Genomic DNA, 26,028 nt, shown 5'->3' with positions numbered 1-26,028 from the left:
TCCTGAAAGTGAACCGAACGCGATCAGTGCAAAGCCTCGGGGTGAGTTTTGGCAGCTGGACACATTTTTCACATGGACACTCGTTTTGCGCGACAAGCATGTTTTGCAAACATTCGTGTTTTGCAAGTAAACACGCAGATCATGCTTTGCACGTGTACACTCACACGGTTTGCACATGGACACATTTCCACACAGGCAAACGTTTACACGGAAACGCGTGTTTTGCACACTGATATGTTTCCTACATGCAAGTATACACCTTCTCAGTTGTTTGGCAAAGCGCGGGGGCACTTAGCGAAGGGGGACTCAGGGTTGGCACCAGGCGGTAGCCACCGTCCGGGGAATCGCGTCAACACAGCAGGAACTACAACTCCCGGCGCGCTGCCACCTCCGGCAGCTGACCGCCCGGCTCCGAGGCTNCCCAGTGGCCCGGCGCAGCCGGGCAGGTCCCCGATCAGGTCCCAGCGCGCCGGAACCCAGCCAGAGAGCCGCATGGAGCCGCGGGCTGCTGACAGCTGCTTCCTGGGCGACGTGGGTATGAGCAGGGTGCCTCGGAGGACACGGGCGCGGGGAGGAAATCGCCTGCTGGCGAAAGAGCGGGGACCGTGGGAGCAGCTGTTAAGAGGGGACCCAAGAGGCGCATCTGATGGCATTCGTTCCGGAGATGGGTGACATGCTCTGTTCGGAGTTGGTGGTCAGGGGCGTTTGGTGGGTGGGCCGCGGATAGAACAGGATCCTGGTGATCTCGAGCATCTCAGACTCGGCTCTGTGTCCGGCACTTTCACCCAAGTAGCGCACTGCAGGGCTGGTCATCGTGTGACGCACCAAGTGTGAGGTTTGGTTTCAGAACCCCAAACCCACCGGAGCCCTGCGCACGTTGGGGAAGGTGCGGGGTGTGTGATGGTGGTGGTGGGGTGTCGTTGTACACTTGAGGGGAAGAACTTGGTACGTGTCCATCGGGTCTCTTGGTTGGTGGCCCTGGTATGAGCCTCAACGCCTCCCAGCCGCCTGTGAGACCGTGGTGCACTGTCACAAGCATCCTATGGACGCGGCCGGCTGTGGCAGGGAATTGACTCCAGAATGAGGGACCCTGTAGCACACGCGGTGATAAAGCGAGTATCAGTTCTACACGCTGTCATTTGGGTCCCTCAAGACTCAAATGGATGAGACGAAAAGGGACATTGTTAAGGGGAAGGAAACCTTTTTTTTTTTTTTTAATGAAGTAGTATTATGGCAAATGAAATGAACGCAGAAAGTACTTTGAAGCCTGAAAAGAAAAGACAAAACAAACAAACAAACAAACAACCCCCCCCCAAAAAAAAAAACAAACCCTTAAAATGCCTCAAAATACTTTTACGCTGTAAAAACTAATGCAAATGAAAGCTGAAAGTCATAAGGGTAAATTTATTTGAAAAAGAAATTGCAGAGATAGCAAGGCACAGATATTATTTGATTTTGCCAAACACCCCCCTTCAAAATGGTCAAGGCATTTAATAAAACTTCTGTTTTTACTTGGCATTTGATTGCAGGCAGGTTTAAGACTTTGACCCTGACAGTGTGATCTGTGTTTGATTGGTTCAATTGAATATGCAATGAACAGCTAACCACTGAAGCTTATTTATTTGTTTATTTTTATGCCATGGTTCTTTTTAATTATACATAACATTTGAATTCATTTAGACAAAATTATAAAAGCATGGAATATAATTCAGTTTCCAGTACTCCTCCTTTTCTCCTCTCCTTCCTTGCAAAGCCTATTTAAATACACATTTTATTTTGTTATGGTAGAGGATTCAAAATAGTATGGTGGCACTTCAAGCATGTTTTCTGCATAAAGGATTTATCAATAGAAGAAAGGTATGTTCTTAGTTAACTGATTTCTAACCCCCTGGGCTCATGGATGTTTTTGACATTGTCATATTTTAATTCAGTATATTTCTCTAAAAACACGTTTTGCTGACTTTTTAATGACCAACCCTAAGGAGTAAGTTGAATGTGTTGGATACAAAACAATATTGCTGTCCCAGTGGAGGTGGAGGGCACCATAGGAGCTTTAACCCACTTTAGCATTGTGACCTCAAATTCTCTGATCTGTGGTGTACTCTAACCAAACATTTAGATTTTTCATTTTTAACAATTTTTTTATGGGTGCATTATACATAATAGAGGAATTTATTGTTATATAATTTTATTTACTTTATTTTTGTTTGTTAGGATTGAATCCAGGGGTGATTTACCACTGAGTCACATACCAAGTCCTTTTTATTAATTTTCAGACAGGATCTCCCTAAGTTCCTGAGGCAGGCCTTGAACTTGTGATTCTCCTGCCTCAGCCTCCTAAACTGCTGGGATTATGGGCCTGTGCCACAGTGCCTGGTTGTTGCAAATTTTTTTTTTTGGGGGGTATATATTTTTAATATAACATCTCACAGAGGTATTGATTACAGTCTTACACTATGGCCTTTCAATAAGCACAAAGAATTTAGATATTGACACGTGTCTGCTGTCCAGTTCCCCAAATTTTCTCAAATTCACCCCACAGCTTTTGTCTCCCAACTTGCTTGATTTTTCTTTGCTTATGTGGATTTATGCCTTCTCTTTTACCCTCAATGGAATGAGATTTTGGGGGATCTAATTCTAACATTCTTTACTTCTGGGGGTGGGGGGCAGGGAGAAAAAAGAATTCAATAAGGCAGAAATCCAGGGCATTTTCTAAGGAGGAGAGAGACACTTTGAGCAGGAAGTTTATTCTTTTTTTTTTTTTCTTTTTAGTATTTTTTAGTTATACATGGACACAATATCTTTATTTTTGTGTGGTGCTGAGGATCAAACCCAGTGCCTCACATGTGGGAGGCAAGGGCTCATCCACTGAGTGACAACCCCACTCCTGAGCAGGAAGTTTATTCTAAAATAGGAATTCAAAGAAAACTTGTTAACAAGCAACCAGAAATGCCGCAGTCCGGCTGCAGCAAAATAACCCGGGGGTGACGAACTACTTGTGTACGTTGATACAGCAGGAGTGGAAGCCGGTTATTGCAGGACAGGAGCAGTATTTATACATTCCACACAGCTTATCTAATTAGCATAAACTAGATACAGCAGTCAACCAATAAGGAAACTCCACACTTAATGGCTCGCTTTTGTTACTTCTCAAACCACTCCCTCTGGTATTTTGCCAGGCACCATCCAGACTTGTTTACGAACTCTAACATTCCCCTGGCTAAATGCCAGGTGTTATTTTGACTTGTTTACAGACTCTAACACAGAAAAACTTATTTAGGGCCAACAAAAGTATCAAAGGAAATAATAGTACGTTACAAACACTGAGCACTCTCATGGGCAAAATAATGTAAACCATTATCTTATTTTCTTCATAAAATGGTCCTGTGAAACTATATCCCCAGTCAAAAGAAAACTGAGGCTTAATGGATTTAAAATGAATAGCTTCCCTTTAGGACCAGAGCTCGGGTCTTTCTGAGGCAAAGCCCAGGCTCATTGTGCCTTGCTAGGCCTTGGGAACCAGGGGACAGGGAACCTCTCCCGAATTTGGTCATAAGTGTCTTGGGGTGGCCAAAGGCAAGGGAAGTGGAGGTAGCAGGCTGCTGGATGGGTGAGTGAGGAGGAGAGGGGAGGGAGGTTTGGAGATGAACGTGTCTAATAAGGTGCATTTTCCTCAAGGTCTTTGTAGAAGGCTCCTTTTTCATTAAGCAGAGAACTTCTTTCCTTCCTCCTGGCCTTTATTCATTAGGCAAGCTATTTTTACTTCCTTTCTCTTTGCCTTTCACTTTCACTTACTGTGTTTCACTTTCTTTTTCCCACTCTTATTCAGTTTTGACTGTTTTCTCCAAGAAGGGAAAAATATTTAATATTTTCAACCTCATCAAACACATCTTAAAACCATACTGTAGGTCATTTGATCTTAAGTCTACTGACAAAGAATATTTTAGGAATCATAATTAAAACACTTTAAAAGACACGGTTGAAAAAATATCTTTAAAAGCAACAAAAGACAGCTGGGTGCATACTTGTAATCCCAGTTACTCAGGAGGTTGAGGCAGGAAGTTCACAAGTTCAAGTCCAGCCTGGGCAACTTAGCAAGATCTTGTCTCAAAATAGAAAATAAAAAAGACTGGGGATGTAACCCAGTGGTAGAGCACCCTAGGTTCAATCCCCCCTTGGAAATCAAGGTGCCTGCTAATTTCTGGTCTGTTAAAGTTTAAATGCAGACTGCATGATTAAAGTTTGGTGATGACGATCAACACTATTAAGCACCTACTTCTCAGCACACATATTGTCTTTAGTTACCACAATGATTCTGCCATGTAGGTATTGTCATCCTTGAGCTCTGGGGAGAGAGGATAAACCCATAAGTGCCCAGAGCTAAATCCATGAGGACAGAGAGGCTGGTCTCCCCACCTGCACTTATATTCCTTTATGGTTATTGTACTGCAGTTTGGGGAGCATGTGGTGTGCTTGCAGTCCTTTCCTGGGAGTATCAGTCCTAAAAGATGTCAGAGGTCCTCTTAGCTATAACAGTTTTTGGTGGTGCTGAGGATTGAACCCAGGGCCTGTGCATGCTAGGCAAACACTCTACCAACTGAGCTACATCCCCAACCCCTAACAGTTGTCATTATGTGCACAAATCTTAGATATCTGCAGCACTGCAGCACTTAGATGTCTGCAGCATACCAGACTTCTCTCTGAGAGCTAAAGATGAGCCAACTGAGACCCTTCAGAAAGCCATCCCCTGCAGCTTCTGGTGCTCAATCATGGTGCTTCTGTGGTGGTTTCCCAGCATTTGGGGGGCCACTCCCATCTAACTATATCTAACTACATTTATTGATGGGGCATGTGGGAGAGCCCTCTTTATTTCAAGAATGTTTTGGGGGAGAGGCTTATACTAGAACCTTCTTATTGTGTTCAATTCTGAAATGACTGTTCTTTTGCCGGGACCCCAGATTTCCTTTAGTGACTTATTTTGAACAAGATTCCCAGCCTGTACAACATTTAACAGTGCATCTTGGATATTTGAAAACAATTCAAAACCATAGTGCTGGATCAGCTTTCTGTTGAAGGTGTCCTTGGGTCTCTTGATCGTGGAGAGGCTGAGCTGGGAGAAGAGTGACTTGGGTCATGATCATGGTCAAGTTAGGTCCACCAGAGTGGGCACAGACAGAACAGTATGGAAGATGATCTCTGGAGAATTTGCTTGTAGGGCTCTTTCTGGAAGGGTAGACCTGGCCTGGGCTGAGTAGTTACTGACTGGGCTCAAAGAGTAGGACTCTGTGCTCCAGAATGACTAAACAAGGTGCCGGCAAACTGGCTCTCTGTGTGGATGGGCGAAGAAAAAGAAGCAGAAATAAAACTCTGATTTGCTCTTTTTCCTGGTATAAATACTCATACCCTGGCTGTCTGGTCAGCAGAATTCCTAGTTATTTAGCAGTGGGATTTGGGGAGCTGGCCCCAGCAAAATCTCAGGGGACCCGGAAACTGAGCAGGTGGGAACTGAGCAGGTAAACTGGTCAGGGACTCAGTCAGTTGCCCGCTGGGGACTGCAACAAGGATTGAGTTACTGGGACTCAGTACAAGATGGGGCTTGTTATGGAACAAAGACAGAGAGCTGGCACACAAGCTCCAAGCAGGACTCAGGAATAGTAATAATGATAATAAGGGTTCCTCAATAATCGCAACACCTGTCACTTGCTGAGTGTTTTCAGTTAGCTAGGCACTGTATAAAATAATGTCCAGGTGTTAGTCCATTCAGTCTTGGCCACCCTGTGAGCTGGGCATTAATATTTCCATTTTATAAGGGATGAGACAGAGGTTTTGAGAGAAGAATAGGTTGCCCAAGGTCACAGGGCCAGTTGTTAGTGACAGAGACTGATCTGAATTCACCAGTGGGGCTGGTCACTGTACCCATCAGCTCCCCAAGGGCAGACTGAGCAGCCTGATGTCCTCAGCTAGGGCTTTTCAATCTGGAGGGTCAGGCTTGGTCCTGGGCCTGACTCTGAGATGTGAGGATTTAAGCAGTTATCTGGCAGTAGATATGTAGACAATATTCGTGGAACTTTCTAGGTTCAAGGCAAAGGTTTTTGCTTAACCATTCTTTGGGGGTGGGGTTGGGGGTGGGGCTACAAGCAACAGGTGAGCATGAGGAACAATGTAAGCATCACTGTGATTCTGAACTGAAATGGAGGAGAGAGGCAGGAATGAGCTGGAATCCAGCAGTCGGCGCTGGATCACAGGCTGCCCTGGCTACAGCCTCTCTCCTGTTATAACACAAACTCTTCTTTAATTGACGCTCCAGTTCCTTAGTATGGCTGGCTGGCCAGAGTCTGCAAGTACAACCCTGTTGTCTCAGGTCATTGTCTGGTAGTGGGTAGACTTGTAAGGGGCTGGAAGTTGTGGTTTGGCTGAGCAGGGATAGAACTAGCTGCAGGGATAAAAAGCTCAGCTCAGCAAGTAAAAGATGCTTCTAGGGAATATTTATTCATTCAGATTCTTGTGTGTCAGGTCTATGCTGGAGCTGGACACCAATCTGCCATGGTCCTGTCTCCAAGGTGCCCAAGGACTGCCTTAGGTCAGGAAGGGAAGGATGCGAATTAGCTATTTGTACAGAGATGAAGGGCAGGGGTGGGTGAGCCACACGCTGCTCTGAGGCTTCTTGAAAGTGCAGACATTCCTCTGGGCCTTAGTGGTAGAGAAGGAATTTAGTCACTTGACTGGAAAGAAGGTGGACCTGGGGCCTGGGGGACTGAGGGAGGGCAATCCAGGCAGTGGAAGAACAGCACACACAGAGGCCTGAGACTGTTTGACACTCTGAACCTGAAGGACTTCAGAGACATTGTGTCACCAGAGAGGACAAGCTTCCTAAGAAGGATCCGCGGAATTCTGGGAGTGAAGGGGGAATGTGGTTCTGGACAAGCGGAGTTCTTTGATGGCAAAGAATTTCAGCACATGCCAGTCAAAGGCACAGATTGATGTTTATTTAGGCAAGTAGATGGAGTATTCAAGGGGGAAGGGGGGCTATCTCAAGAGAAACACCTTTGGGGTAAAGCAAGAAATACACACTTGAGGTAGAAAGTTGATGTGGGGGTCTCAATATTTAGAGTGGGACAGTTGCTGGGGTCTCGACTAGAGGTGAAGCCAAGGTGGAGTGACACAATTCTTAGCTAGTTTTTCCTGTACTTGTGCACAGCCCTCTTGTTGGAGGGCAAGGTGGGGCACAGGCAGTGGGCAAGTGCTGGCGGGTTGCCATTGTTCCTGGGTGCTTTCTGCATCTCAATGGTTCCTAGGTGTTTCCTGCATTTCAATGGGCACTTCAGTTGAGACTCAGTATCTTCCTTTATCCCCAAATTTCTGTCTCAGTTGGAGAAGAGTAGGGCTGGGAGGGAAACTGCCAGGATTGTGTCACAGCAGCAAGCAGGTCCTACGCTGGAGAAAGAAGCCACTGGAGGATTGTGAGCAGGGCCCACATGACCAACTTGTGATTTAGCTGTGTTAGACAGAGAGGGGTGAGAGGGAGCCTGTGACCGAGAGGGATTTAGGGGAGGAATCTAGCCCTAGAGAGAACTTGCCTGAACAGTGCAGGGTCTCAGGTTTCCAAGGTGTCACTCCCTGAGGGAGATAGTGCTGAGAGGAGGGAATATCCTGTCACACCAGGGTCCAGACTCCAGGCTGTGGTCAGGCCTGGCCAGTCAGTCTGCTAGTTAACCACATTTCTTGTGCTTACTCTTCAGGGATAGATTTAAGGTTATCTTGTCCCAGGGCTGTCCCTGGGATGTCATCTCTGCATTGCTGGCTGCTGGTCTTCATGAAGGGAGTTGCTCCCTCCCCCTTGCATTGCAGCCCTAGAAGGGCCATCCAGTGGCTTGGGGGTGTCACCCCGGGCAGCAAGCACCCCCTCCTACTCCCATTGTAGAGCTGTCTCCTGCAGACAGCCATCAGTAGGCGACTGCTCTCACTATGCCCTAGGTCCTCCTTCATCTTTTTGCTACTCTTAAATTTTTTAAAATTAATAGTAGTAAAGAATATAAGACATAAAATTTACTATTATAGCCATTTTTAAGTATACAGTTCCGTGCCATAAACACAGACGGATGGATATTGTATAATCGTCACTGTAAGGTCCAGCAAAGCGTTGGACCACCAAGGGACCGCGACTCATGCAACAGCAAGTGGGGTTTATTGAGATTCCAGCATGCTGGGGCTCCGTGCTCACTCAAGAAGGGAGAACAGCCCAGAGCCCGGAGCAGGGGCTGAGCACTGCTTAAGTACACTTTCTTTGGGAGGGCGGGGATTTTACATACATCACAGTCTCCTTTAACAAATCATCATACACCGCGGGAAAATCAAACAATAATTCTGAGACATGATTAGTTCATTCATTGGTGGGAACAGGTCAGGCGGGGGTGATAGGTCAGTTCTAAAGCAGGGTACACATTCAAACTGATTGGTCCAGGCCCTGCGATGCCTACGTGCAAGATCGCACAGGGTCCTGGGTTATTAAACAACCAAGCAGTCAGGGGAAATATTTACTGGGCAGTTCGAGTATTGTCTTAACAGCTACAGGAATTTCAGGTTTTGCATGTAGCATAGGAACTTAACAATACCCAGTCCTTTCTTTACATTTTAACTCAGGCCTTGCAGCTTAGAAACTTCACAATGCCCGGTCTTTTACCCTTTAACTTTTACACTTTAACTTCAATTTCTTTTACCCTTACAGTCACCACCCCCCATTCAGAACTCTTTTCATCTTATAAAACTGACTTGATGACCCTTTAAACCCTAATCTTCCATCATTCTACTTTCTAACTCTTTAATTTTGACTTTAGAGACCTTGTGCAAGCGAAAACATACAGCATCTGTCTTTTTATGACTGGTTTATTTCACTGAATGCCTTCAAGATTTATCCATGTTGTAGCATGTATCAGAATTTCCTTTGTGAAGTTGAATAATATTCCATTGTATGTACACGCCACATTTTGCATGTCCATTCATCTTTTGATGGACACTGAGGTTATATCTATATTTTAACTACTGTGAATGATGGTGATATAAACATGGATGTGCCAGTATCTCAGGTCTCTGCTTTCAGTTCTTTTGAGTATATACCAGGAAGTGTAATTGCTGGACCTCATGGTATTCTGTGTTTAACTTTTTGGAGAATTGTCAACCATTTTTCACAGAGGTTATATCATTTTTGCATTCCCACCAATGGCACACCGGGTTCCAGTTTCTCTACATCCTTGCCAAAAAAAATTTTTTTTTCTTAGCTTTGATTTTTGTTTTTGATATAGTCATCCTAATGGGTATGAGAACATATCTCATTGTGGTTTATTTATTTTTTATTTTATTTTTTTTAAAGAGAGAGAGAGAATTTTAATATTTATTTTTTAGTTTTTGGAGGACACAACATCTTTGTTTGTATGTGGTGCTGAGGATCAAACCCGGGCCGCATGCATGCTAGGCGAGCGCGCTACTGCTTGAGCCACATCCCCAGGCCCCTCATTGTGATTTTTGATTTGCATTTCTTTAATGAATATTTTCATATGCTTGTTGGACATTTTTACTTCTTCTTTGGATAAATATCTCTTCAAATCCTTTGCCCATTTTTTCAGATGGATTATTTGCTTTTTGGTTGTTCAGTTGTAGAAGTTATTTATATATTCTGGGTTTTAACCCCTTATCAGATATGTGATTTGCAGATATTTTATCCATTTCATGGGTTGCCTTTTCACTTTGTTGACTATGCCCTTTAATAGAGAGAAATTTCTTTTTTTTCCTTTTCTCTCTGTTTTTCTTTCCTTTTTGTTTTCTTATCATGCCTGCTGCTTCTTATCTGTTTTCAATTGTTGCCACTAAGACCCCTGCAGCTGAAGATTATTTGCTAGAAAGTATAGTTACCAATGGTTGCATTTCCTCTAAAGAAATAAAATTTAGATTTTCTTTTAAAAGCTAAAATTTCATTTAAAATGTCTACTTAATAATTCATTTTAGTAATTTAGTTAGATTCATTCATTCATTCATTCGCTCATGCAGTCATTCACCAAGCCTGCGGACATGGACATCTTCTTTGAGACATAGGCCATGCCAGGTGCTAGGAACACAAAGATGGATAAACAAAACTTGATCTGGATAACCACAGCTTCCCCTCCCCTGTGATGCTTCCCCTGCCTGTCCCTGGGAACTTGGGAGAGTCTATTTCTGAGTTCTCCTTACTTGAAAGATTCTTCCACTATCATGGTGACCATGCTTTGGATTGTTTCTACATTTTCTTTGCTCCTGACTGTGCACTACCCATTGCTGCATCTTATTTGTCTTTGAATGTGGTAGCAGAGGGTGCTAATTCCATCTTGATGTGCTGCTGAATGGACGTAAGGCAGGAGCTATGCATGCCACCTGGGCTGTACCCCAGGAAGATGGGATCTGGGAGATGGGATCACAAGCACAAGGATGGGCGAGGTCCACAGACTTCCTTATATGCCCTGTCAAGGAGTTTAGACTCCACCCTCCAGGCAGGGGGGATCGCTCAAGAATTTTAACAGGAGTGCGGGGGAGACCAATTATGTGATCAGGTATCCTGCCTGGGGTCTCAGGGCCCCCGGGTCCTTTGTATGTTTAGTGTCAGGGTCTTAGCGCTAGCTTCATTTCCTTTCCAGGTTTCTGGGTGGAGCGCACCCCAGTGCACGAGGCAGCCCAGCGGGGCGAAAGCCTGCAGCTGCAGCAGCTGATCGAAAGCGGCGCCTGCGTTAACCAGGTCACGGTGGACTCCATCACGCCCCTGCACGCGGCCAGTCTGCAGGGCCAGGCGCAGTGCGTGCAGCTACTGCTGGCAGCTGGAGCCCAGGTGAGTGGCTCTGGGCTGCAGCCGCGGGAAAGGATGCAACCGACTAGGGAGACCTCTGGAGGGAGGGAAAGTCATGACTTGGTATTTGCCTTCTGTGATGGGAAAGCGGGGATACACAGGACATCTTGAGGGAGGCTGGGAAGGAAAGGCGGGAAGACCGGACAAGGTGTGCTTGGAAGTTCGGGAGGAGGAAAGCACAGCAAGTGTGCTGCGCACTGAGGATAGAGTGCCAGGAAGTGATTATGCTCTGAGATGTTTTAGCAAAATTTATTGGTGGGGGTTCTCTGCTCTGGGAGAGGGTTGGGGCCTGGGTTCAGAGCAGGGTTCTGGATTAGAGAGGCTGGCTCTCTAGAGGTAGAGGGAAGGAAAAAGAGAAACAAAACCAAAATTCTGATTTGGTGCCTTCCCTAGTGTAAGTACTCACCCCATGGCTTTGAAGGCGCCAGCGGTTTCCAGTTGGCAGAATTCCTGGCTGTTTAGCAGCTGGCTCTGGGGAGCTGGCAGGCCCTCTTCCCCTCCCCCACTGAGTGACTTATAAGGAATGCAGGGCTCTGGTCTCAGAGTGCCAGGGTGGGGAAGAAGTGAAGGCAGTGTACCATCTACTTTTTCCAGAAGCTTGCAATGGGATGAGTTTCAGCATATTCCCACATAGAAGCTGAATTTGGACAAATTATAACTAGAATTTGCCAATTTAGGGAGTTGCCTTTTGCTGGCCCATGATTTTCACCCTAGAGGAGGCATGTTAAGCAGTCTTGGGCCTCCTTTTAGTGGAGGTTTCAGTTAAAACCCATTTTTATATCCTGCCTCCCCCAGCTGGCAGCCTCACCCTCTACTTTCCTGCTTTGTGCTTATTAGTTATTTGAGATAGCCGTGAGGCAGAGGTCTCTCCTGCCCCAGGAGAAAAGAACCTCCAGTGGGAGGACTTCTGTACTTGGGATGCTGATGGGCACTCCCTCCCCCAACAGCATCTCTTTCTCTTTGAACTTCTTTGTTTGGCTGATGCCTTGGTACATAATTGCACACCAGCTTCTAAGACATGTCTTTGCAAAGGTGAGTGCACATCAAGATGAGAAAGAAGTTGCAAGTGTTTGCTGTGCCCTCTGACACTTGTTTCTAATTCCCCCTGAGGTGGATGCTCGAAACATCGATGGCAGCACCCCTCTCTGTGATGCCTGTGCCTCTGGAAGCATTGAGTGTGTGAAGCTCTTGCTGTCCTATGGGGCGAAGGTCAATCCCCCATTGTACACAGCGTCCCCGCTGCATGAGGCATGCATGAGTGGTGAGTTGATGAGTTAGGGGCCATCGAAATGATCCAGTGCAAAGCTGATCCAGTGCAAAGCGTTTACAACCTAGAGTAGGAATGTGGCAAGGGATGGATTTATTTAAAAGGTTTTGGGGAAGAATCAATAGGACTTGGTGGGACAGAGAGTGCATGGAGTCAAATATGGCTCAAGTTTGAGCTAGGAGCCATGCTGCGGGCTGAAAGAGATTGGCCAGGAGCAGGACCCCTGGGAAGGAGAGACAGGACTGTGTGGTGGTCACAGCATACAGGTGAGCCTGGCCAGCACAGTTGTAGCTGTGGTGTTGGGTTTCAGGGCTGGAGGTGGAAACTGGGTAGCTACCAACAGTGGAGAGGTAATTATATGAAAAGTGAAGATGCAGTCTGGGGCAGATGTGCCAAGAGAGGATAGCAGAGGGCCCTGAATCTTGATCCAAACCTGCATCGGAGACAGAAAGAGGAGCCAGAAAGAAGCAGGGCTACCTACATAGTGGCAAATGCCGAAGTCTGGCTGGGCACAAATAACCGAGCCACCACAAAGCCTTGTAGGTTCAAACAGCAACTCTTTATTCCGGAACTTTCACCGGCACTCTACACATACTTCCCGGGAACACACTCCCTCCACCGGGCTCCAATTCCCAGCAGGATCCATCCTAATCCCGGAGCTGCCCTGGAGCAGGGTCACCTTTCAACCATTCCCTATCGAAAAATGCCAGGCGTCATTCCGACTAAACTGTGGCTCTCAACAGGCAAAGGCTGAGTGAGTTCAGCCAGGAGGCAGGACTGAGATGCCCACAGCCACAGGGCCATCTGTTACAGTTGATGTTTGCCATGCTTATTATTTCCAAAGCACATACTCATGGATGTTTCCATTCTTTTCCATTTATTACAAGGGAGTTCTGAATGTGTGAGGCTTCTTATTGACGTCGGGGCCAATCTGGAAGCGCACGATTGCCATTTTGGGACCCCTCTGCACGTTGCCTGTGCACGGGAGCACCTGGACTGTGTCAAAGTGCTTCTCAATGCAGGTATGTACGTAGTTAATCACCTGAGCTGGTATTTACCTACGTGGGTGACTTACCTGAGCTAGTATTTACCTGCATGAATGGCTTACCCGTGCTATGTCTGGCAAAAGCTGGGCAGCAGATCAGTGTTTGAAGCTGGCTCTCATACTTGCCAGGGAGAACTTGACCTCAGTTTCTATAAAACTAGAAAAACAAAACCTATTTTTGCAGGGTTAATGGGAGGAGTCTTAATCATGTCTCCACAGTGCTTGGTGTGTGGTTGGTGCTCAACAAATGCAAAACACTATTTTTAGAGGACACAGGCAATCATGCACAGTCGATGCCTGATGGCATTGTTGTCTGAATCCAAAAGAGACAGGGGAATAATGGGACGTGGAGTCTGCAGTCTTAGGAGAATGGAGCATTTGCAATCCAAACCATTGCCAACGTGTCTGAAAAGGCTCACTCTTTTTTGAAGGTGGGGAAAAGTCTGTACATGTTCAGTACAGATACAATCGTTTTTTTCTGAATATTTTTGATTCTTGGTTGGTTGAATCCATGAATGTAGAACCTATGGATAGGGAAGGCTGGCTGTAATCAGAAAACAAGGAACAACTGGATAATTGATAAAGTGTACTTCTTGGTTCAGGGGACTTAAAAGATGAGAAGCAGAACAGGTCTAGGGTCACTTTGACTTGATGGTTCAACATTGTCACTAAGACCTCCATTTCTTTGAGTTTTGCAATTCTGTTTCCCGATGTGTTAGTTATAGCCTGGGGTAGTGGTCAGGTGGCTATAGTAGATTCAGGCTTAAAATCTGTACTTCTTAAAGCTCTGGTAGCTGTACTTCTTAAAGCTCTGGTAGCTTTGTCAGAAGACTGAGAAGTCTCCTTTCCAGATGTCTCTGGCATCCTCCCCTAGCTTTCATTGCCCCAAACTGGATCCTGTGTCCAAACCCAAACTGATCCCTTTGTCCCCAACTTGTCCAAAATTTAATTGGCTTTGTCCCCAACTTGTCCAAAATCTAATTGATCATTTGAACTAATTACTGTGGTAGGGGTAGATGATAAAACTAGTGAGCGCTCACACCTGCAGCTGAGGTTAGGTGGGTCCTCTCATTCCACCCCAGTACCCCCACTGCACGTTGCCAAGTGGCCACAGTGGAGGAGAGTTGGAAAGGAAGAGGGGACAACCATAATGTCCACTATAGCCTTAAAAAAGGTTACCCAGTTTTTTTGTTTTTTTTTTTGATGCTGGGGAACCCAGGGCCTTGTGCATGGGGGGCAAGCACTTTACCAACTGAGCTACATCCCCGGCCCTTACCCTGTAGTTTTTAAAGGGAGTTTCCATATTCCTGGGAAATTGCAGATGACCAGGGTTTGGGTAAGCCTCTGCGGTGTTCAGTGCTAGCTCAATGCTTGATGATGCTCACACTGTCAACTCTGTGTGTGATCCCCTGTGGCCATTCTGATCTCCTTTAACAGCTTTTCTTGGATCAAATGGATCATTATTTTTTTTCCCTCAAAAACTAGTTTTTCATTGTGGAACATTTTGAACTCACAGAAAAGTAGAAAGAAGCAGTAGCATACCGCTACATACTCAAAATTGCATCGTCTTAAAGTATGATTCTGAACTGTCGGGGTTGGTTTTCTCTGAAACATCTAAGGAAGCCATGTTCCAAGCCTCTAGATGAACATGCAGCACTTCCATGGTGATTTCAGCATCACCCTGAGCAAGCTGAGCTGTGGAGCTGCCACGTTGCACTGGGTGGATACCGACAGATACACTTTTTGTTCTCCATTAAGCAGTGCAACCAACTAGATTCTATATGCAAAGGAGGAGGAATGGTGAGGGTGAAAGTTCAGTTATTTTGGTGATGTCATTTTTTTATCTAAGCACTGCCAGTAAATATTTAACTCTGCTGGAAGCAGTTGGAAGTTGCTGAAGGAGGACTGTTCGTTTCTACCTTCTCAGCCAGTCCTCATCATTATTTTTTCCCTCTGTTTATTGTTTCAGAAAGCATGCATTGAGCTATTTGTGCTTATGTTCCAGAATTGTGCTGGCTCATGGCATGCTAGGGTGTGTTAGTCCCTTCACTTTGCTAATTATGCAAAGTGTTAGTCCCTTCACTTTGCTGGCTGTGTTTCTTACTCTGAATCCACTTTGATCCTATTTCGCTTTGAAATCAGAACTTTGCTAATAACCCCTTTCTCTGAAGCATGACGCTGAGAGTTGCCCACATGAAACCGGTTGTTTTGCCGGCATCCCTGTTCTCTGTCTCTGTCTCATACTACTTAGTTCAAGGCATGCTATCATCATTGTGCCGCATAGAGCCGCTTTGTTCCGAACCTCTCCTTCCCTTCCTCTCTGCCTCTCTCCTTTCTTTCCTCGGTCCCTGCCCCTCCATGAGTATCCACATATGTTTTCGCTCTTTGTGTTTTTGTAGGATACACATTATCAGTTGCAGTACTTATCTTTGATGGACATAAATGCTATGGGGTTATATATGTCTCTTTTTCCATTCAGCACTCTGTTTTCAAGACCCATTCTACATCGCTGTGTGCACATCTGTGCTGGTGCACATGATGCCAGGTGTACGTTTTAGAAAGATCCCATTGTGCTGAGTATGGTGCGCCCAGCTGTAATCCCAGTGAATTGGGAGGCTGAGGCAGGATGATCACAAGTTTGAGGGTAGCATCAGCAACTTAGTAAAGCCCTAAGCAACTTAGTGAGATACTGTCTCAAAATAAAAAGTAAGAAGGGGTGAGGATGTGGCTCAATGGTTAAGTGCCCCTGGGTTAAATCCCCAGTGCAAAAAAACAAAAACCAAACAACAACAACAACAACAACAACAATAAAACTCCAATGTATATCTTGGGAAGGCTGCTTTGGAAGAATCTTCACCTGGGCCTCATCTATGGAGTCACTGTGGCAAATAGCATGGCAGGCAGGGACTATTTTTAGGTTCTTTCCAGCCTCAATTTCCTCTCTGACCTTGGGAGTATAGTTTTGCTTCTCTTGTGCCTCTTTCTCTGTTGTTAAATAGAGACAATTGCTTTCCTTCCCAGCTGGCAAGAATATTGACAGAATTAATAACAGGAGAGAAGCTATCTGCACTTTAGATACTGTGGACCTTATACTGGGGACATTATAGTGTGCATTTAGCATTAAAATTTACATTTGAGTTATGATTGTACAGGGTATTTATTCTTATAAACAAGCATTGGAAGAAAATCCCTAATGTGACATAGTGGTTGGATATAGGGGGGAAATCTTTCTTTAATTTTTGCTTTTTTAATATACTTTTTGCAATTCATTTTTGCCAAACTAAGTATGTAGGTCGTCTGAACCAGGTGTAGTGCTGCATGCCTGAATTCCAGCTGCTTGGGAGGTTGAGGGAGGAGGATTATGAGTTGGAGGGCAGCCTGGACAATTAGTAAGAAAGTATCTCAGAATAAAGTGGAAAAAAAAGATGGGGTGGGGGTGGGGAGCTGGGAATGTAGCTTATTAGTAGAGGGCTTGCCTAAAAAGTATGAGGCCCTGGGTTCAATCCCTAATGCTGGGGAGGAAAAATTCACTAGTCTAGCCTTTTTCCTGATTGAGGGATATTTTTCCTGACCTGAGCTCTGAATTTTGGCTGTGGTAAATGGGAAGAATGTTCATCTCTTGTTCTATCCCACTGGAGTGCTTGCTGTATTCTTAGCAGCATGAACACAATTCTTACATTTCATTAGGATGTTAAAAATATTTTAAACCAGAAAGCAGGATGTTTCAATACTCTTTGAGCAGTAACAACTGGAATAGCTGTACACCTGCTTATTTCCTGTGCTCTTAACCCTCTGAGGTTATTGCTAAGTGGTGGCATACTGCTGCCATATTTTATAATTTTATGATTGTGGCTTGAATCTGTCACTTAGAGGGATTACTTATTGATGCTGGGATACACACACACACACACACACACACACCAAATATATATATATATTGGTACCAGGGATTGAACCCATGGTTGCTTAGCCAGTGAGCCACATCCCCAACCTTTTTAAAAATATTTTATTTAGAGACAGGATTTTTCTGAGTTGCTTAGAGCCTCCATAAATTGCTGAGGTTGGTGTTGAACTCGTGATCCTGCTGCCTCAGCCTCCTGTGGGAAGCTGCCCTGAATGTACACACCATCAAGTCCTCACGCAGGGGGCCCTGACCAATGACTGCATTTCATAGTGATTTGGGCATTGTCCCAGCTCAGGTAGCACGGCCTGGCTCCAGGTGTAGGCAAACCTGCTGGGTTGAGTTACACTCACCTGTTCCCTTGTAATCCTACCCCTTCTGCCTTTTTTGGATAGAATTTTCTAAGAAATAGCATCCCCCCCAAATCAAAGCCCACTTCGGAACATGATTGCCCTCTCAGCAGCCTCTTGTGACCTTCTCTTGTTCTTCTTTTTGGGGAGCTTGAGGCCGGCAGCCAGGGAAAGCTGTCTTTTTTTCTTTTTTTAAATTTTTTTATTGTTGGTTGTTCAAAACATTACATAGTTCTTGACATATCATATTTCACACTTTGATTCAAGTGGGTTACGAACTCCCATTTTTACCCCATATACAGATTGCAGAATCACATCAGTTACACATCCATTGATTTACATATTGCCATACTAGTGTCTGTTGTGTTCTGCTGCCTTTCCTATCCTCTACTATCCCCCCTCCCCTCCCCTCCCCTCCCCTCTTCTCTCTCTGCCCCCTCTACTGACATTCATTTGTCCCCCTTGTATTATTTTTCCCTTTCCCCTCACTTCCTCTTGTATGTACTTTTGTATAACTCTGAGGGTCTCCTTCCATTTCCATGCAATTTCCCTTCTCTCTCCCTTTCCCTCCCACCTCTCATCCCTGTTTAATGTTAATCTTCTTCTCATGCTCTTCGACCCTACTCTGTTCTTAGTTACTCTCCTTATATCAAAGAAGACATTTGGCATTTGTTTTTTAGGGATTGGCTAGCTTCACTTAGCATAATCTGCTCTAATGCCATCCATTTCCCTGCAAATTCTATGATTTTGTCATTTTTTAACGCAGAGTAATACTCCATTGTGTATAAATGCCACATTTTTTTTATCCATTCATCTATTGAAGGGCATCTAGGTTGGTTCCACAGTCTTGCTATTATGAATTGTGCTGCTATGAACATTGATGTAGCAATGTCCCTGTAGCATGCTCTTTTTAGGTCTTTAGGGAATAGACCTAGAAGGGAATAGCTGGGTCAAATGGTGGTTCCATTCCCAGCCAGGGAAAGCTGTCTTGAAGCTTGTGTAAAGGTATTTCGTGTCTGCATTTTATTTTGCGTCACTCCAAATTCATACTGTAGTTCAGCTGCCCGCGTTGGACGGGGGCAGTAGCCCCCCGAGCTGCTGGGATTACAGGTGTGTGCCATCGCACCCAGTCTCTTTAAAATACTTTTGTCTCCTTTTTCTTATAACTTCTTTTCTAACTTAGGAGCATACTTCAAAGAAGTTGGTATTTTCTTCCAAACAAATTCTGAGGTCCCAGGAATAATGGCTTTGCCCTAAAAATAATATTTCTACACAAATTCATTATCCTAATCTTTATTTCTTAGTGCATTGAAAAATGCTGCATGAGATATTCTTGGCATCTTTTTGAATAAACCCAGAAAGATGAGGCAGACAAAGCTTAACTAACAGTTGAGCTTTTAGGTCCTTTACCAAATTTTCCTTTGTTCCTCCTATTTAGTAAAAGGATATTTATATTTACGGAATATCTATTCTTTCATTCAACCAGGTTTTCTTGAGCCTGATGTTATCCACGGCAGGAGGGAGCACTGTGTCTTCTTCAGGACACAGGAATACTTGGTGGCTCAGCTGAGATTCCAGATATCTGTGGCCTTCCGAGAGCATACTGCGTCAGAACTGACAGTTGACTCACAAGGAAGCCTCTTGTTTTTCTTCTTTTTGGTTCTATTTCCAGTTATTTTTATTTATTATTGTTGCCTTTTCATAGGGAGAAAAAAGTAATTTTACCCTTGGAGTTTGAAAAACATCCTCAAAGAGCCATGGTGGAGTCTGCCTTGATTTTGCTTTCTGGGTGGGGATTGCTTTGCACGTGGTGCCACGTTACCAGCTAGTTTTCTCTTGGCTTCAAGTTCTCTCCTTTGACATTTTCTCTGCTCTGGACCTCCAGGAGCCAATGTGAATGCAGCAAAACTTCATGAGACGGCCCTTCACCATGCCGCCAAGGTGAAGAACGTGGACCTCATTGAGATGCTCATCCAGTTTGGAGGCAATATCTATGCCCGGGACAACCGTGGGAAGAAGCCTTCGGACTACACTTGGAGCAGCAGTGCTCCAGCCAAGTGCTTTGAGTACTATGAAAGTGGGTCCCACCTACAGGCACCCTTACCTCCACCCTTGGCCTTAGGCTAGTCTAACAGTTCTCCCTGAGCTCCCATTTAGAACTTAGTAGTTAGGCCTGAGCTCCTGTTCTTGGCCTCTGGGATGTCATTAGAGTACTCCATCAGCAGGAGCTGTTTTGTGCAGGCACACCAGTTCTTCCCAGGTTTTTTGTGGCCCATGGCATCACCAGGGAAAGAGGGCCTGGGACCTGGAGCCTGGAGCAGTGCTGCCAGCCATTAGCACTTGCTCTAGAATAAACCCTAAAGCTGTGCGTCATTTGTCTGGCTATTTGACAAATGGGACTAAAGCTACCAATTAGTTCTTGCTGACAAATCTGTGTGGAGAATGTTCACAGTGGTTCAGAAAAACAAAAACAAACCCCCTGCTCAAAGCCCCTAAACCACAAATGAAACCCCAGTGGCCCTGCGTTCTGTTTCCTGGTCTTCTTTCCTTGGCCATCCTCTCTGGTAACTCTGCTGAGGAGGAATGCAGGCATTTTCTAATTCCAGGGGACAGGGAGGCTTTTCCAATTCTGCCCTAGTGTCTTTTAGGTTGAAGGACGTTAGGCTCCTTGCTGAAACTAACCTCATATACTTCCTCATTCCCTTTTCCAGAGACACCTCTGACCTTGTCACAACTCTGCAGGGTAAGCTTAAGGAAGGCCACCGGTGTTCGAGGACTGGAGAAAATAGCCAAGTTGAACATCCCTCCCAGGCTCATCGATTATCTCTGCTACAACTGAGCTGCAGGAGTGTGGCCTGGGGTGGGCTGGCCACTGTCCTGGACTGCTGCCCTTGCTGTGCCCAGTCCCAGACTGGAGAGGGTTCTGCCTGCTTGTCTGAAACACCGTGATTGCTGTAGGACTGAACAACATTCTTTGAGTCCCTTTCAGCTGTCCTGTTTGGTCTTCTCTCTCAAATCCTAGAGAAGATTTCCAAGGCCTTGGAAAGGCCTGTCTCAGGTCATAATTGTGGATATGACCCTGTTCTGGTCCTCTGGAATTGGTGCTGTCCCTCTGTGTGGGCCCAAGTGTCCAATTTTCCTCTTTTTACCCACCTTCTCTCAAAGGCTCTCTCAGGATAAGTGACTCAAGGAGCACAGACAGGGGAGGCCAGGCAGGACCGGGGACTCGGGGCACTGCTGTTGATTTTCATGTGTCTGGGTGGCATGCCATAGAAGCTCCAAGTCCCAGGCACCTGATCTTGTGGTCTGTGATGACCACTCTGGTGACATCTTGCCACCTAGATATTCTTTTGGGGGCAGCAGTTGGCACTTTCCAAGGCCTACCTGCACCCAGGTGTACCCACCTCTCAGGGGCTTCATACGGTCATAGTGGGGGAAAGGCTCAAGTTTTGAATTCCCCATAACTAGCAGTGTTTCTTAGGAAGTTTGTCTTTAATGTTAAGTCTCAACTCTTTTAAGAAGTTTATGTAGGATGAAGAGCCTTTATAGGAGGTATGGGCTGCAACACTAAGGATTTGTCAATGAGCCATAAAAACAATAGATGATGGGAAGACCCTTCATGCACGTTCTCATGGCTGGTGATTCCCAGTGAAAAGGGCTGTTAGGAGACTCTGTAGGAACTGTTTTTCATCTGTTTCTACAGTTGCCAAATGAATTCTTCACCCACCCTTTCTCACTGACTCCTTAAAGCTGTAAAATTGGCAGGAGACAGTGGCCTCCCCTGATGAGTACCAGTACCCATTTACTCATTCATCTTGCAGATGCTCATGCAACCTCTGTCACCTGTAAGACTGGTCCAGGGCTTTGAACTGGATAGGAATGAGACTCATGGGGCAAGGCAGGAAAAGACAGTAATATAGTAATAGAAACCAGTTCTTCTAGTTTTTTAGGCCACGAGGTGAAATATTAAGTAGTATATTCAGATAACATTTGCGTGGCTGACGACATTCTCTATCTTAATTAAAAAGAACATGTACGACAGGGAGTTGAACTCGGAGATTTTGCATAATTAGACATATTTGGTTTCTAGGGAAACAGGAAGCAGCACTTGGAAATGCTCATGTGGGCTATGCCTATTCTGAAGCCAGCATGCCCGGAAATGGGGGCAGGGTGGCCATCAGACACTTCCAGGCTGGCCTGGGCCTCCCATCCACAGTGTGGAATAGAAGGAGACTGAGCTGGCCACAGTGAGGCCAGTGGTGCCACCAGACCATCTGCCCACATGGTTTCTTGGGTGGGGCCACAGAGCTGGTGAAGCATCTCAGGCTGGCTGCCTGAGGTGTTTCCGAGAGGGGTTTTAGCTGTTGTTATGGTGGAGCTTTGTCTTATGCTGGGAAATTGTTCTGAACAAATCAATGTTTCTGCATGTAATAACAATAATAATTTTTTAAAAATCATTGGGTTCTGCCTCTTTCATTTCTAAAAGAAACTTCCCTTTAGCAATGAAATCTGGTAACATCTCCAGATGGTATACATCTTAATAGAATCAGGTGCCCATAAGCTTAATGCTCAATAAAAGAGGTTGAATAAAGTGCCTTGTGTTCATGTGACCCTTTTTTTTCGGGGGCAGAAACACTGGATAGGCTTCCTCCTGTGTGGGTGAAGATGGTTCACTCCCTAAGTAGCCAGATGACTAAGGTTTAGCTTCTCCACCCTTATACAGGGCTGTGATGGAAGACAGTTTTCTTACTCCTTTGGGCCTGGGTTGTCCCAGCTGCCAAATTGGAATAACAGGTCAGACATAGATCATTAAAAGGATCTTGACCAACCACTGACCAATCCCTTCTCCCCACAGGTGAGGAAATAAGCCCCCGCTAGCCACGTAGGTTTTTGTGAGGCTGAATTTAGATGATTAAATGATACTTTGAAAACACTTTATAAAGTGTTCCTCAAGTGTAAAAATTATATGAATATGACTTCTGAGGTTTTGTTGATGTTTGTAGATCCTACGGTTTTCAGGGATGCTAGTGTCAGAAAATCTTACAGTTTGTATTTTGAAACTCAATGTGCAGTTGACCGATTTGGAGAAGACATTTGCAATACAAATGACAAATAATTGTAATTAAAACATAAAAAGATCTTTTTAAAAACTGGTAAGAAAAACATTAACAACCCAATAGAAAGAAATTGAGATAAGAAGATGAACAGAGGATTTATGAAAGCGGAATTTTCAAATGTCCATTCACACGAAATGTAAATTAATGAATATTTAATTCAACAAAATGATGCCATATACCATCACCTTGAAAAAAATGTTGAACGATCTGACAGTTTTCAAATGTTGATGTACCTTATGGACAATTAGGAACCATTAATGGGGAATAAATTGGAACATCTATTTTGGAGAGTGATCGGATGGTACAGGTTAAAAGTGTGCCTAGCCCAGGTCCCCAGGAGCTCTACTCTGATATAAATATACCTTAATGACATCACAAGGAGATGTGCACAAGGATTTGTACTGCAGCTATATTTGTCGTGGTGAAAGATGGTGTTCAGTGGGGACTAAGCTGTAGAAGGTACTTGTATAATGTCTACATCCTGGAACATTTAAGATGAATTAGAATTACATGTTTTAATGTAAACAAATCTAAAAAAAATATAATGGGGGATGAAAAAAGTTGCCACACATCTATCTACAGTATGAACCATTTGCATAAATTTAAATTTGGAAGAACCCAAGCATCTAATACATGCATATGAGGCACACATATGGAAACCACACCCTGGCATCCTGGTCCTGGCTCTGGGAAATCAGAATGGACAGACATATCCCTATGCATAAGAACAAAGGGAAACTTAACTCCTCAATATTCCTGTCTTAAAAAATGATTGGAGGGCTGGGATTTTGGCTCAGTGGTAGAGCGCTCGCCTAGCACGGGCAGGACCCAGGTTCGATTCTCAGCACCACATAAAAATAAAGGAATTGTGTTGTGTCCATCTACAAAAAAGAGATATTCTCTCTCTCTCTCTCTCTCTCTCTCTTTTATAAATAAATAAATAAAAAATGATAGGAAATAAAATGGTAGAATGCTGCTATTTGTTCATGTTGGGTACTGAATAGAAACAGCTATTATCATGTGTTTGGGTATTTAATTTTTTTCATAAAAATTGAACTGTGGAGGAGCAAGAAGGGGTAAAATATCTTTCTTTTATTAGAGAGAGAGAGAGAGAGAGAGAGAGACATTTGTGTGACTTTTATAAACTGGATCCTGCTTTAAAAATCCCCTCAGCTTCCTATTGGCTGGGAGTTTGTGGTTTGGGTTGTAAGATCTATTCCACCGTCTCTTTTTGGATCTCCCCTTCTCAGACAAACGAGGCCTTTAAACCCCTTGGTCATGCCCCATGGCTCGCACACTGACCCTCAGCTTGTCTGAAGAAGAGTGATGCATGAAGTCTTGTTCCCCAATCAGCCTCATCTGCTCTGACTTAGCTTCCTTGGCCTCCAGGTGATGAGGAACCTTCTAGATGGGGCTCTGGACAAAAGCTCCAGTTTCACAACCTACCCTTTGGAGAGATCAAAAATTACCTCCAAATAAGGGTCCACCCTGCAGCTGCACCATCTGTCTCTAGTCAGTGCTGGGCTGGGCACTACCTGCCCTCTGCAGGTGAAAGGCTTGAGGCAGAGAGTGGGAGGGGCTTCATGGGATCCCAGCCACAGTTGTCCATCCCTGGGTTGCTTGTGGTCTGCTGGGGAGGAAGTCTGACCTCTTCCTGGACTACAGAAAAGCTACCTGCATTATCTCAAATATACTTCTAGATGAGTCTGCAGAGAGCTTGGAAGTCACTTAGGACAAAAAGAATGTCCACTTTTGCCCCTTATTTTGTTAGAAGACTGCTTGTGCTTTCTTTCCAGGGGCAACACACTTCCCTCCTAAGCGGGGAGTTCCTTTATTCACCAAAGTGAGTGTATAACTGGCTCAGAGAACAAATCTCCCCAGCTCACTCATGTTGGGAGCAGCTGAGCTGCAGGCAGCCCCACACAGGGTGCAGACAGGCTCCGAATGATGCCCCCACCTCTGCGCGGCTCACTGTCTCTGCAGTGGCCTAGAAAACATTTCCAGATCTTGGGGCCTTTGCCTTTTCTCTTTTCTCCACTATAGTACCACATGTCTTTGATGACTAGGCCTTAGTTATGTTGGCAGGAAAGTCCTGTGATCTCTGGCAATTTGAATGAAAGTATGTCTTAAGTTGGCCCAATCTAAACAGGGTGCTTAGTAAAAGCCTAATGTCTCCAAACAATAATAAAGGGAGAAAAGATTCATGAAAGATTCTCTCTCTCTCTCTCTCTCTCTCTCTCTCACACACACACACACACACACACACACACGTTTATTTACTTACATAACAGTTGATTTCCCTGCAGATGGTTTCCAGGTGTGTGGTTCTTGTGAAGAGAGATTTTGAAGCTGGGGGGGGAGTTTGTCCCTGACTCTGAGCCAAGATTTGCCCTTCATTTACCAGTCTGTATGCCAAGCTCTTGACAAAGACAATTCCCTCTGCTTCTCGGTGTTAATCGAACTTTGAAGCTAGCTCATTCCGCTGTGCTTGGGACAGAGGCCAAGAGGGACAAGAGGGAATGGGTATCGCTCCGCTCCTCTGTCTCCTTTCCTTCCCATTCCTCCTCACCCTCCTTTTGTTTTCTTTTTGGTCATTGTTGTATTTTAGGTTCCTTGCTGGGCACTAAGGATATGAAAACACAAAACAGCTCTCGGCCCTGAAGGATCTCCCAGTCTGTTTCTGAGGGAGTGGGGCCCGGAATAGATACTGTCTCCAGGGATGTGCAAGGTAGGGGTGATGCTCTTATAGGTTGAAACCCTCACCCCTAGCACAAGGGTATTAGGAAGCCAGGACTTTGGGAGGGAAGAGGTGATGAAGTGGTTTTGTGAATGGGATCCATGCTCTTATAAAGGAGGTACCAGAAAACTGCCTAGCCCTGTGTCACACAAGGGCACAATGGGAAGGTGCCATTTGTGAACTACGACACATTTTGGGGGGGGGTACTGGGGGTGGAACTCAGCAGCACTGGGCCACTGAGACACATCCCCAGTCCTATTTTGTATTTTATTTAGAGACAGGGCTCACTGAATTGGTTAGCACCTCGCTTTTGCTGAGGCTGGCTTTGAACTCACAATCCTCCTGCCTCAGCCACCTGAGCTGCTGGGACTACAGGCATGAGTCACCACATCCTGTTCAGAACACATTTCTTCACAGAAACAAGTATTACAAGTGATATTTGGATACCCAGTCCAGCCTACAACAAGGTACTCTTTGCCTTCAGGAAACATTTAACTGCTGGGTTCCATGGCACACTCACGTAATCCCAGTGGCTTGAGAGCCTGTGATGGGAGGATGGAGTTCAAAGCCAGCCTTATCAAAATAGAGGCACTAAGCAACTCAGTGAGACCCTGTCTCTAAATAAAATACAAAATAGGTGAGAGGATGTGGCTCAATGGCCCAGTGCTCCTGAGTTTAATCTCTGGTACCAAAAAAAAAAAAAAAAAAAAAAAAAAAAAAAAAAAAAAAAAAAAAAAAAAAAAA

General features: G+C 45.0%; 1 protein-coding gene and 1 non-coding gene across 2 annotated transcripts; one reads left to right on the top strand and one right to left on the bottom strand.

Moving 5' to 3' along the window:
• The first annotated feature begins 214 nt into the window (after positions 1–214).
• On the top strand, positions 215–21,878 carry Asb13 (ankyrin repeat and SOCS box containing 13). The gene is made up of 6 exons (XM_015495162.2): positions 215–535; positions 10,662–10,849; positions 11,978–12,128; positions 13,022–13,156; positions 19,316–19,507; positions 20,142–21,878. The coding sequence occupies exons 1-6, from the start codon at positions 235–237 to the stop codon at positions 20,267–20,269; spliced, it is 1,095 nt and encodes a 364-aa protein (XP_015350648.1). The 5' UTR covers positions 215–234; the 3' UTR covers positions 20,270–21,878.
• Trnaa-agc lies at positions 4,541–4,612 on the bottom strand. Its single transcript has one exon. It is a non-coding gene; the product is annotated as a tRNA-Ala (tRNA).
• Positions 21,879–26,028: the final 4,150 nt, after the last annotated feature.

This window comes from Marmota marmota, unplaced genomic scaffold (genome assembly GCF_001458135.2).
Source record: "Marmota marmota marmota unplaced genomic scaffold, marMar, whole genome shotgun sequence".
In the NCBI taxonomy this organism is placed as follows: domain Eukaryota; kingdom Metazoa; phylum Chordata; class Mammalia; order Rodentia; family Sciuridae; genus Marmota; species Marmota marmota.
The sequence above is the reverse complement of the archived record's forward strand: the minus strand, read 5'-3'. Positions and strand labels throughout refer to the sequence as shown.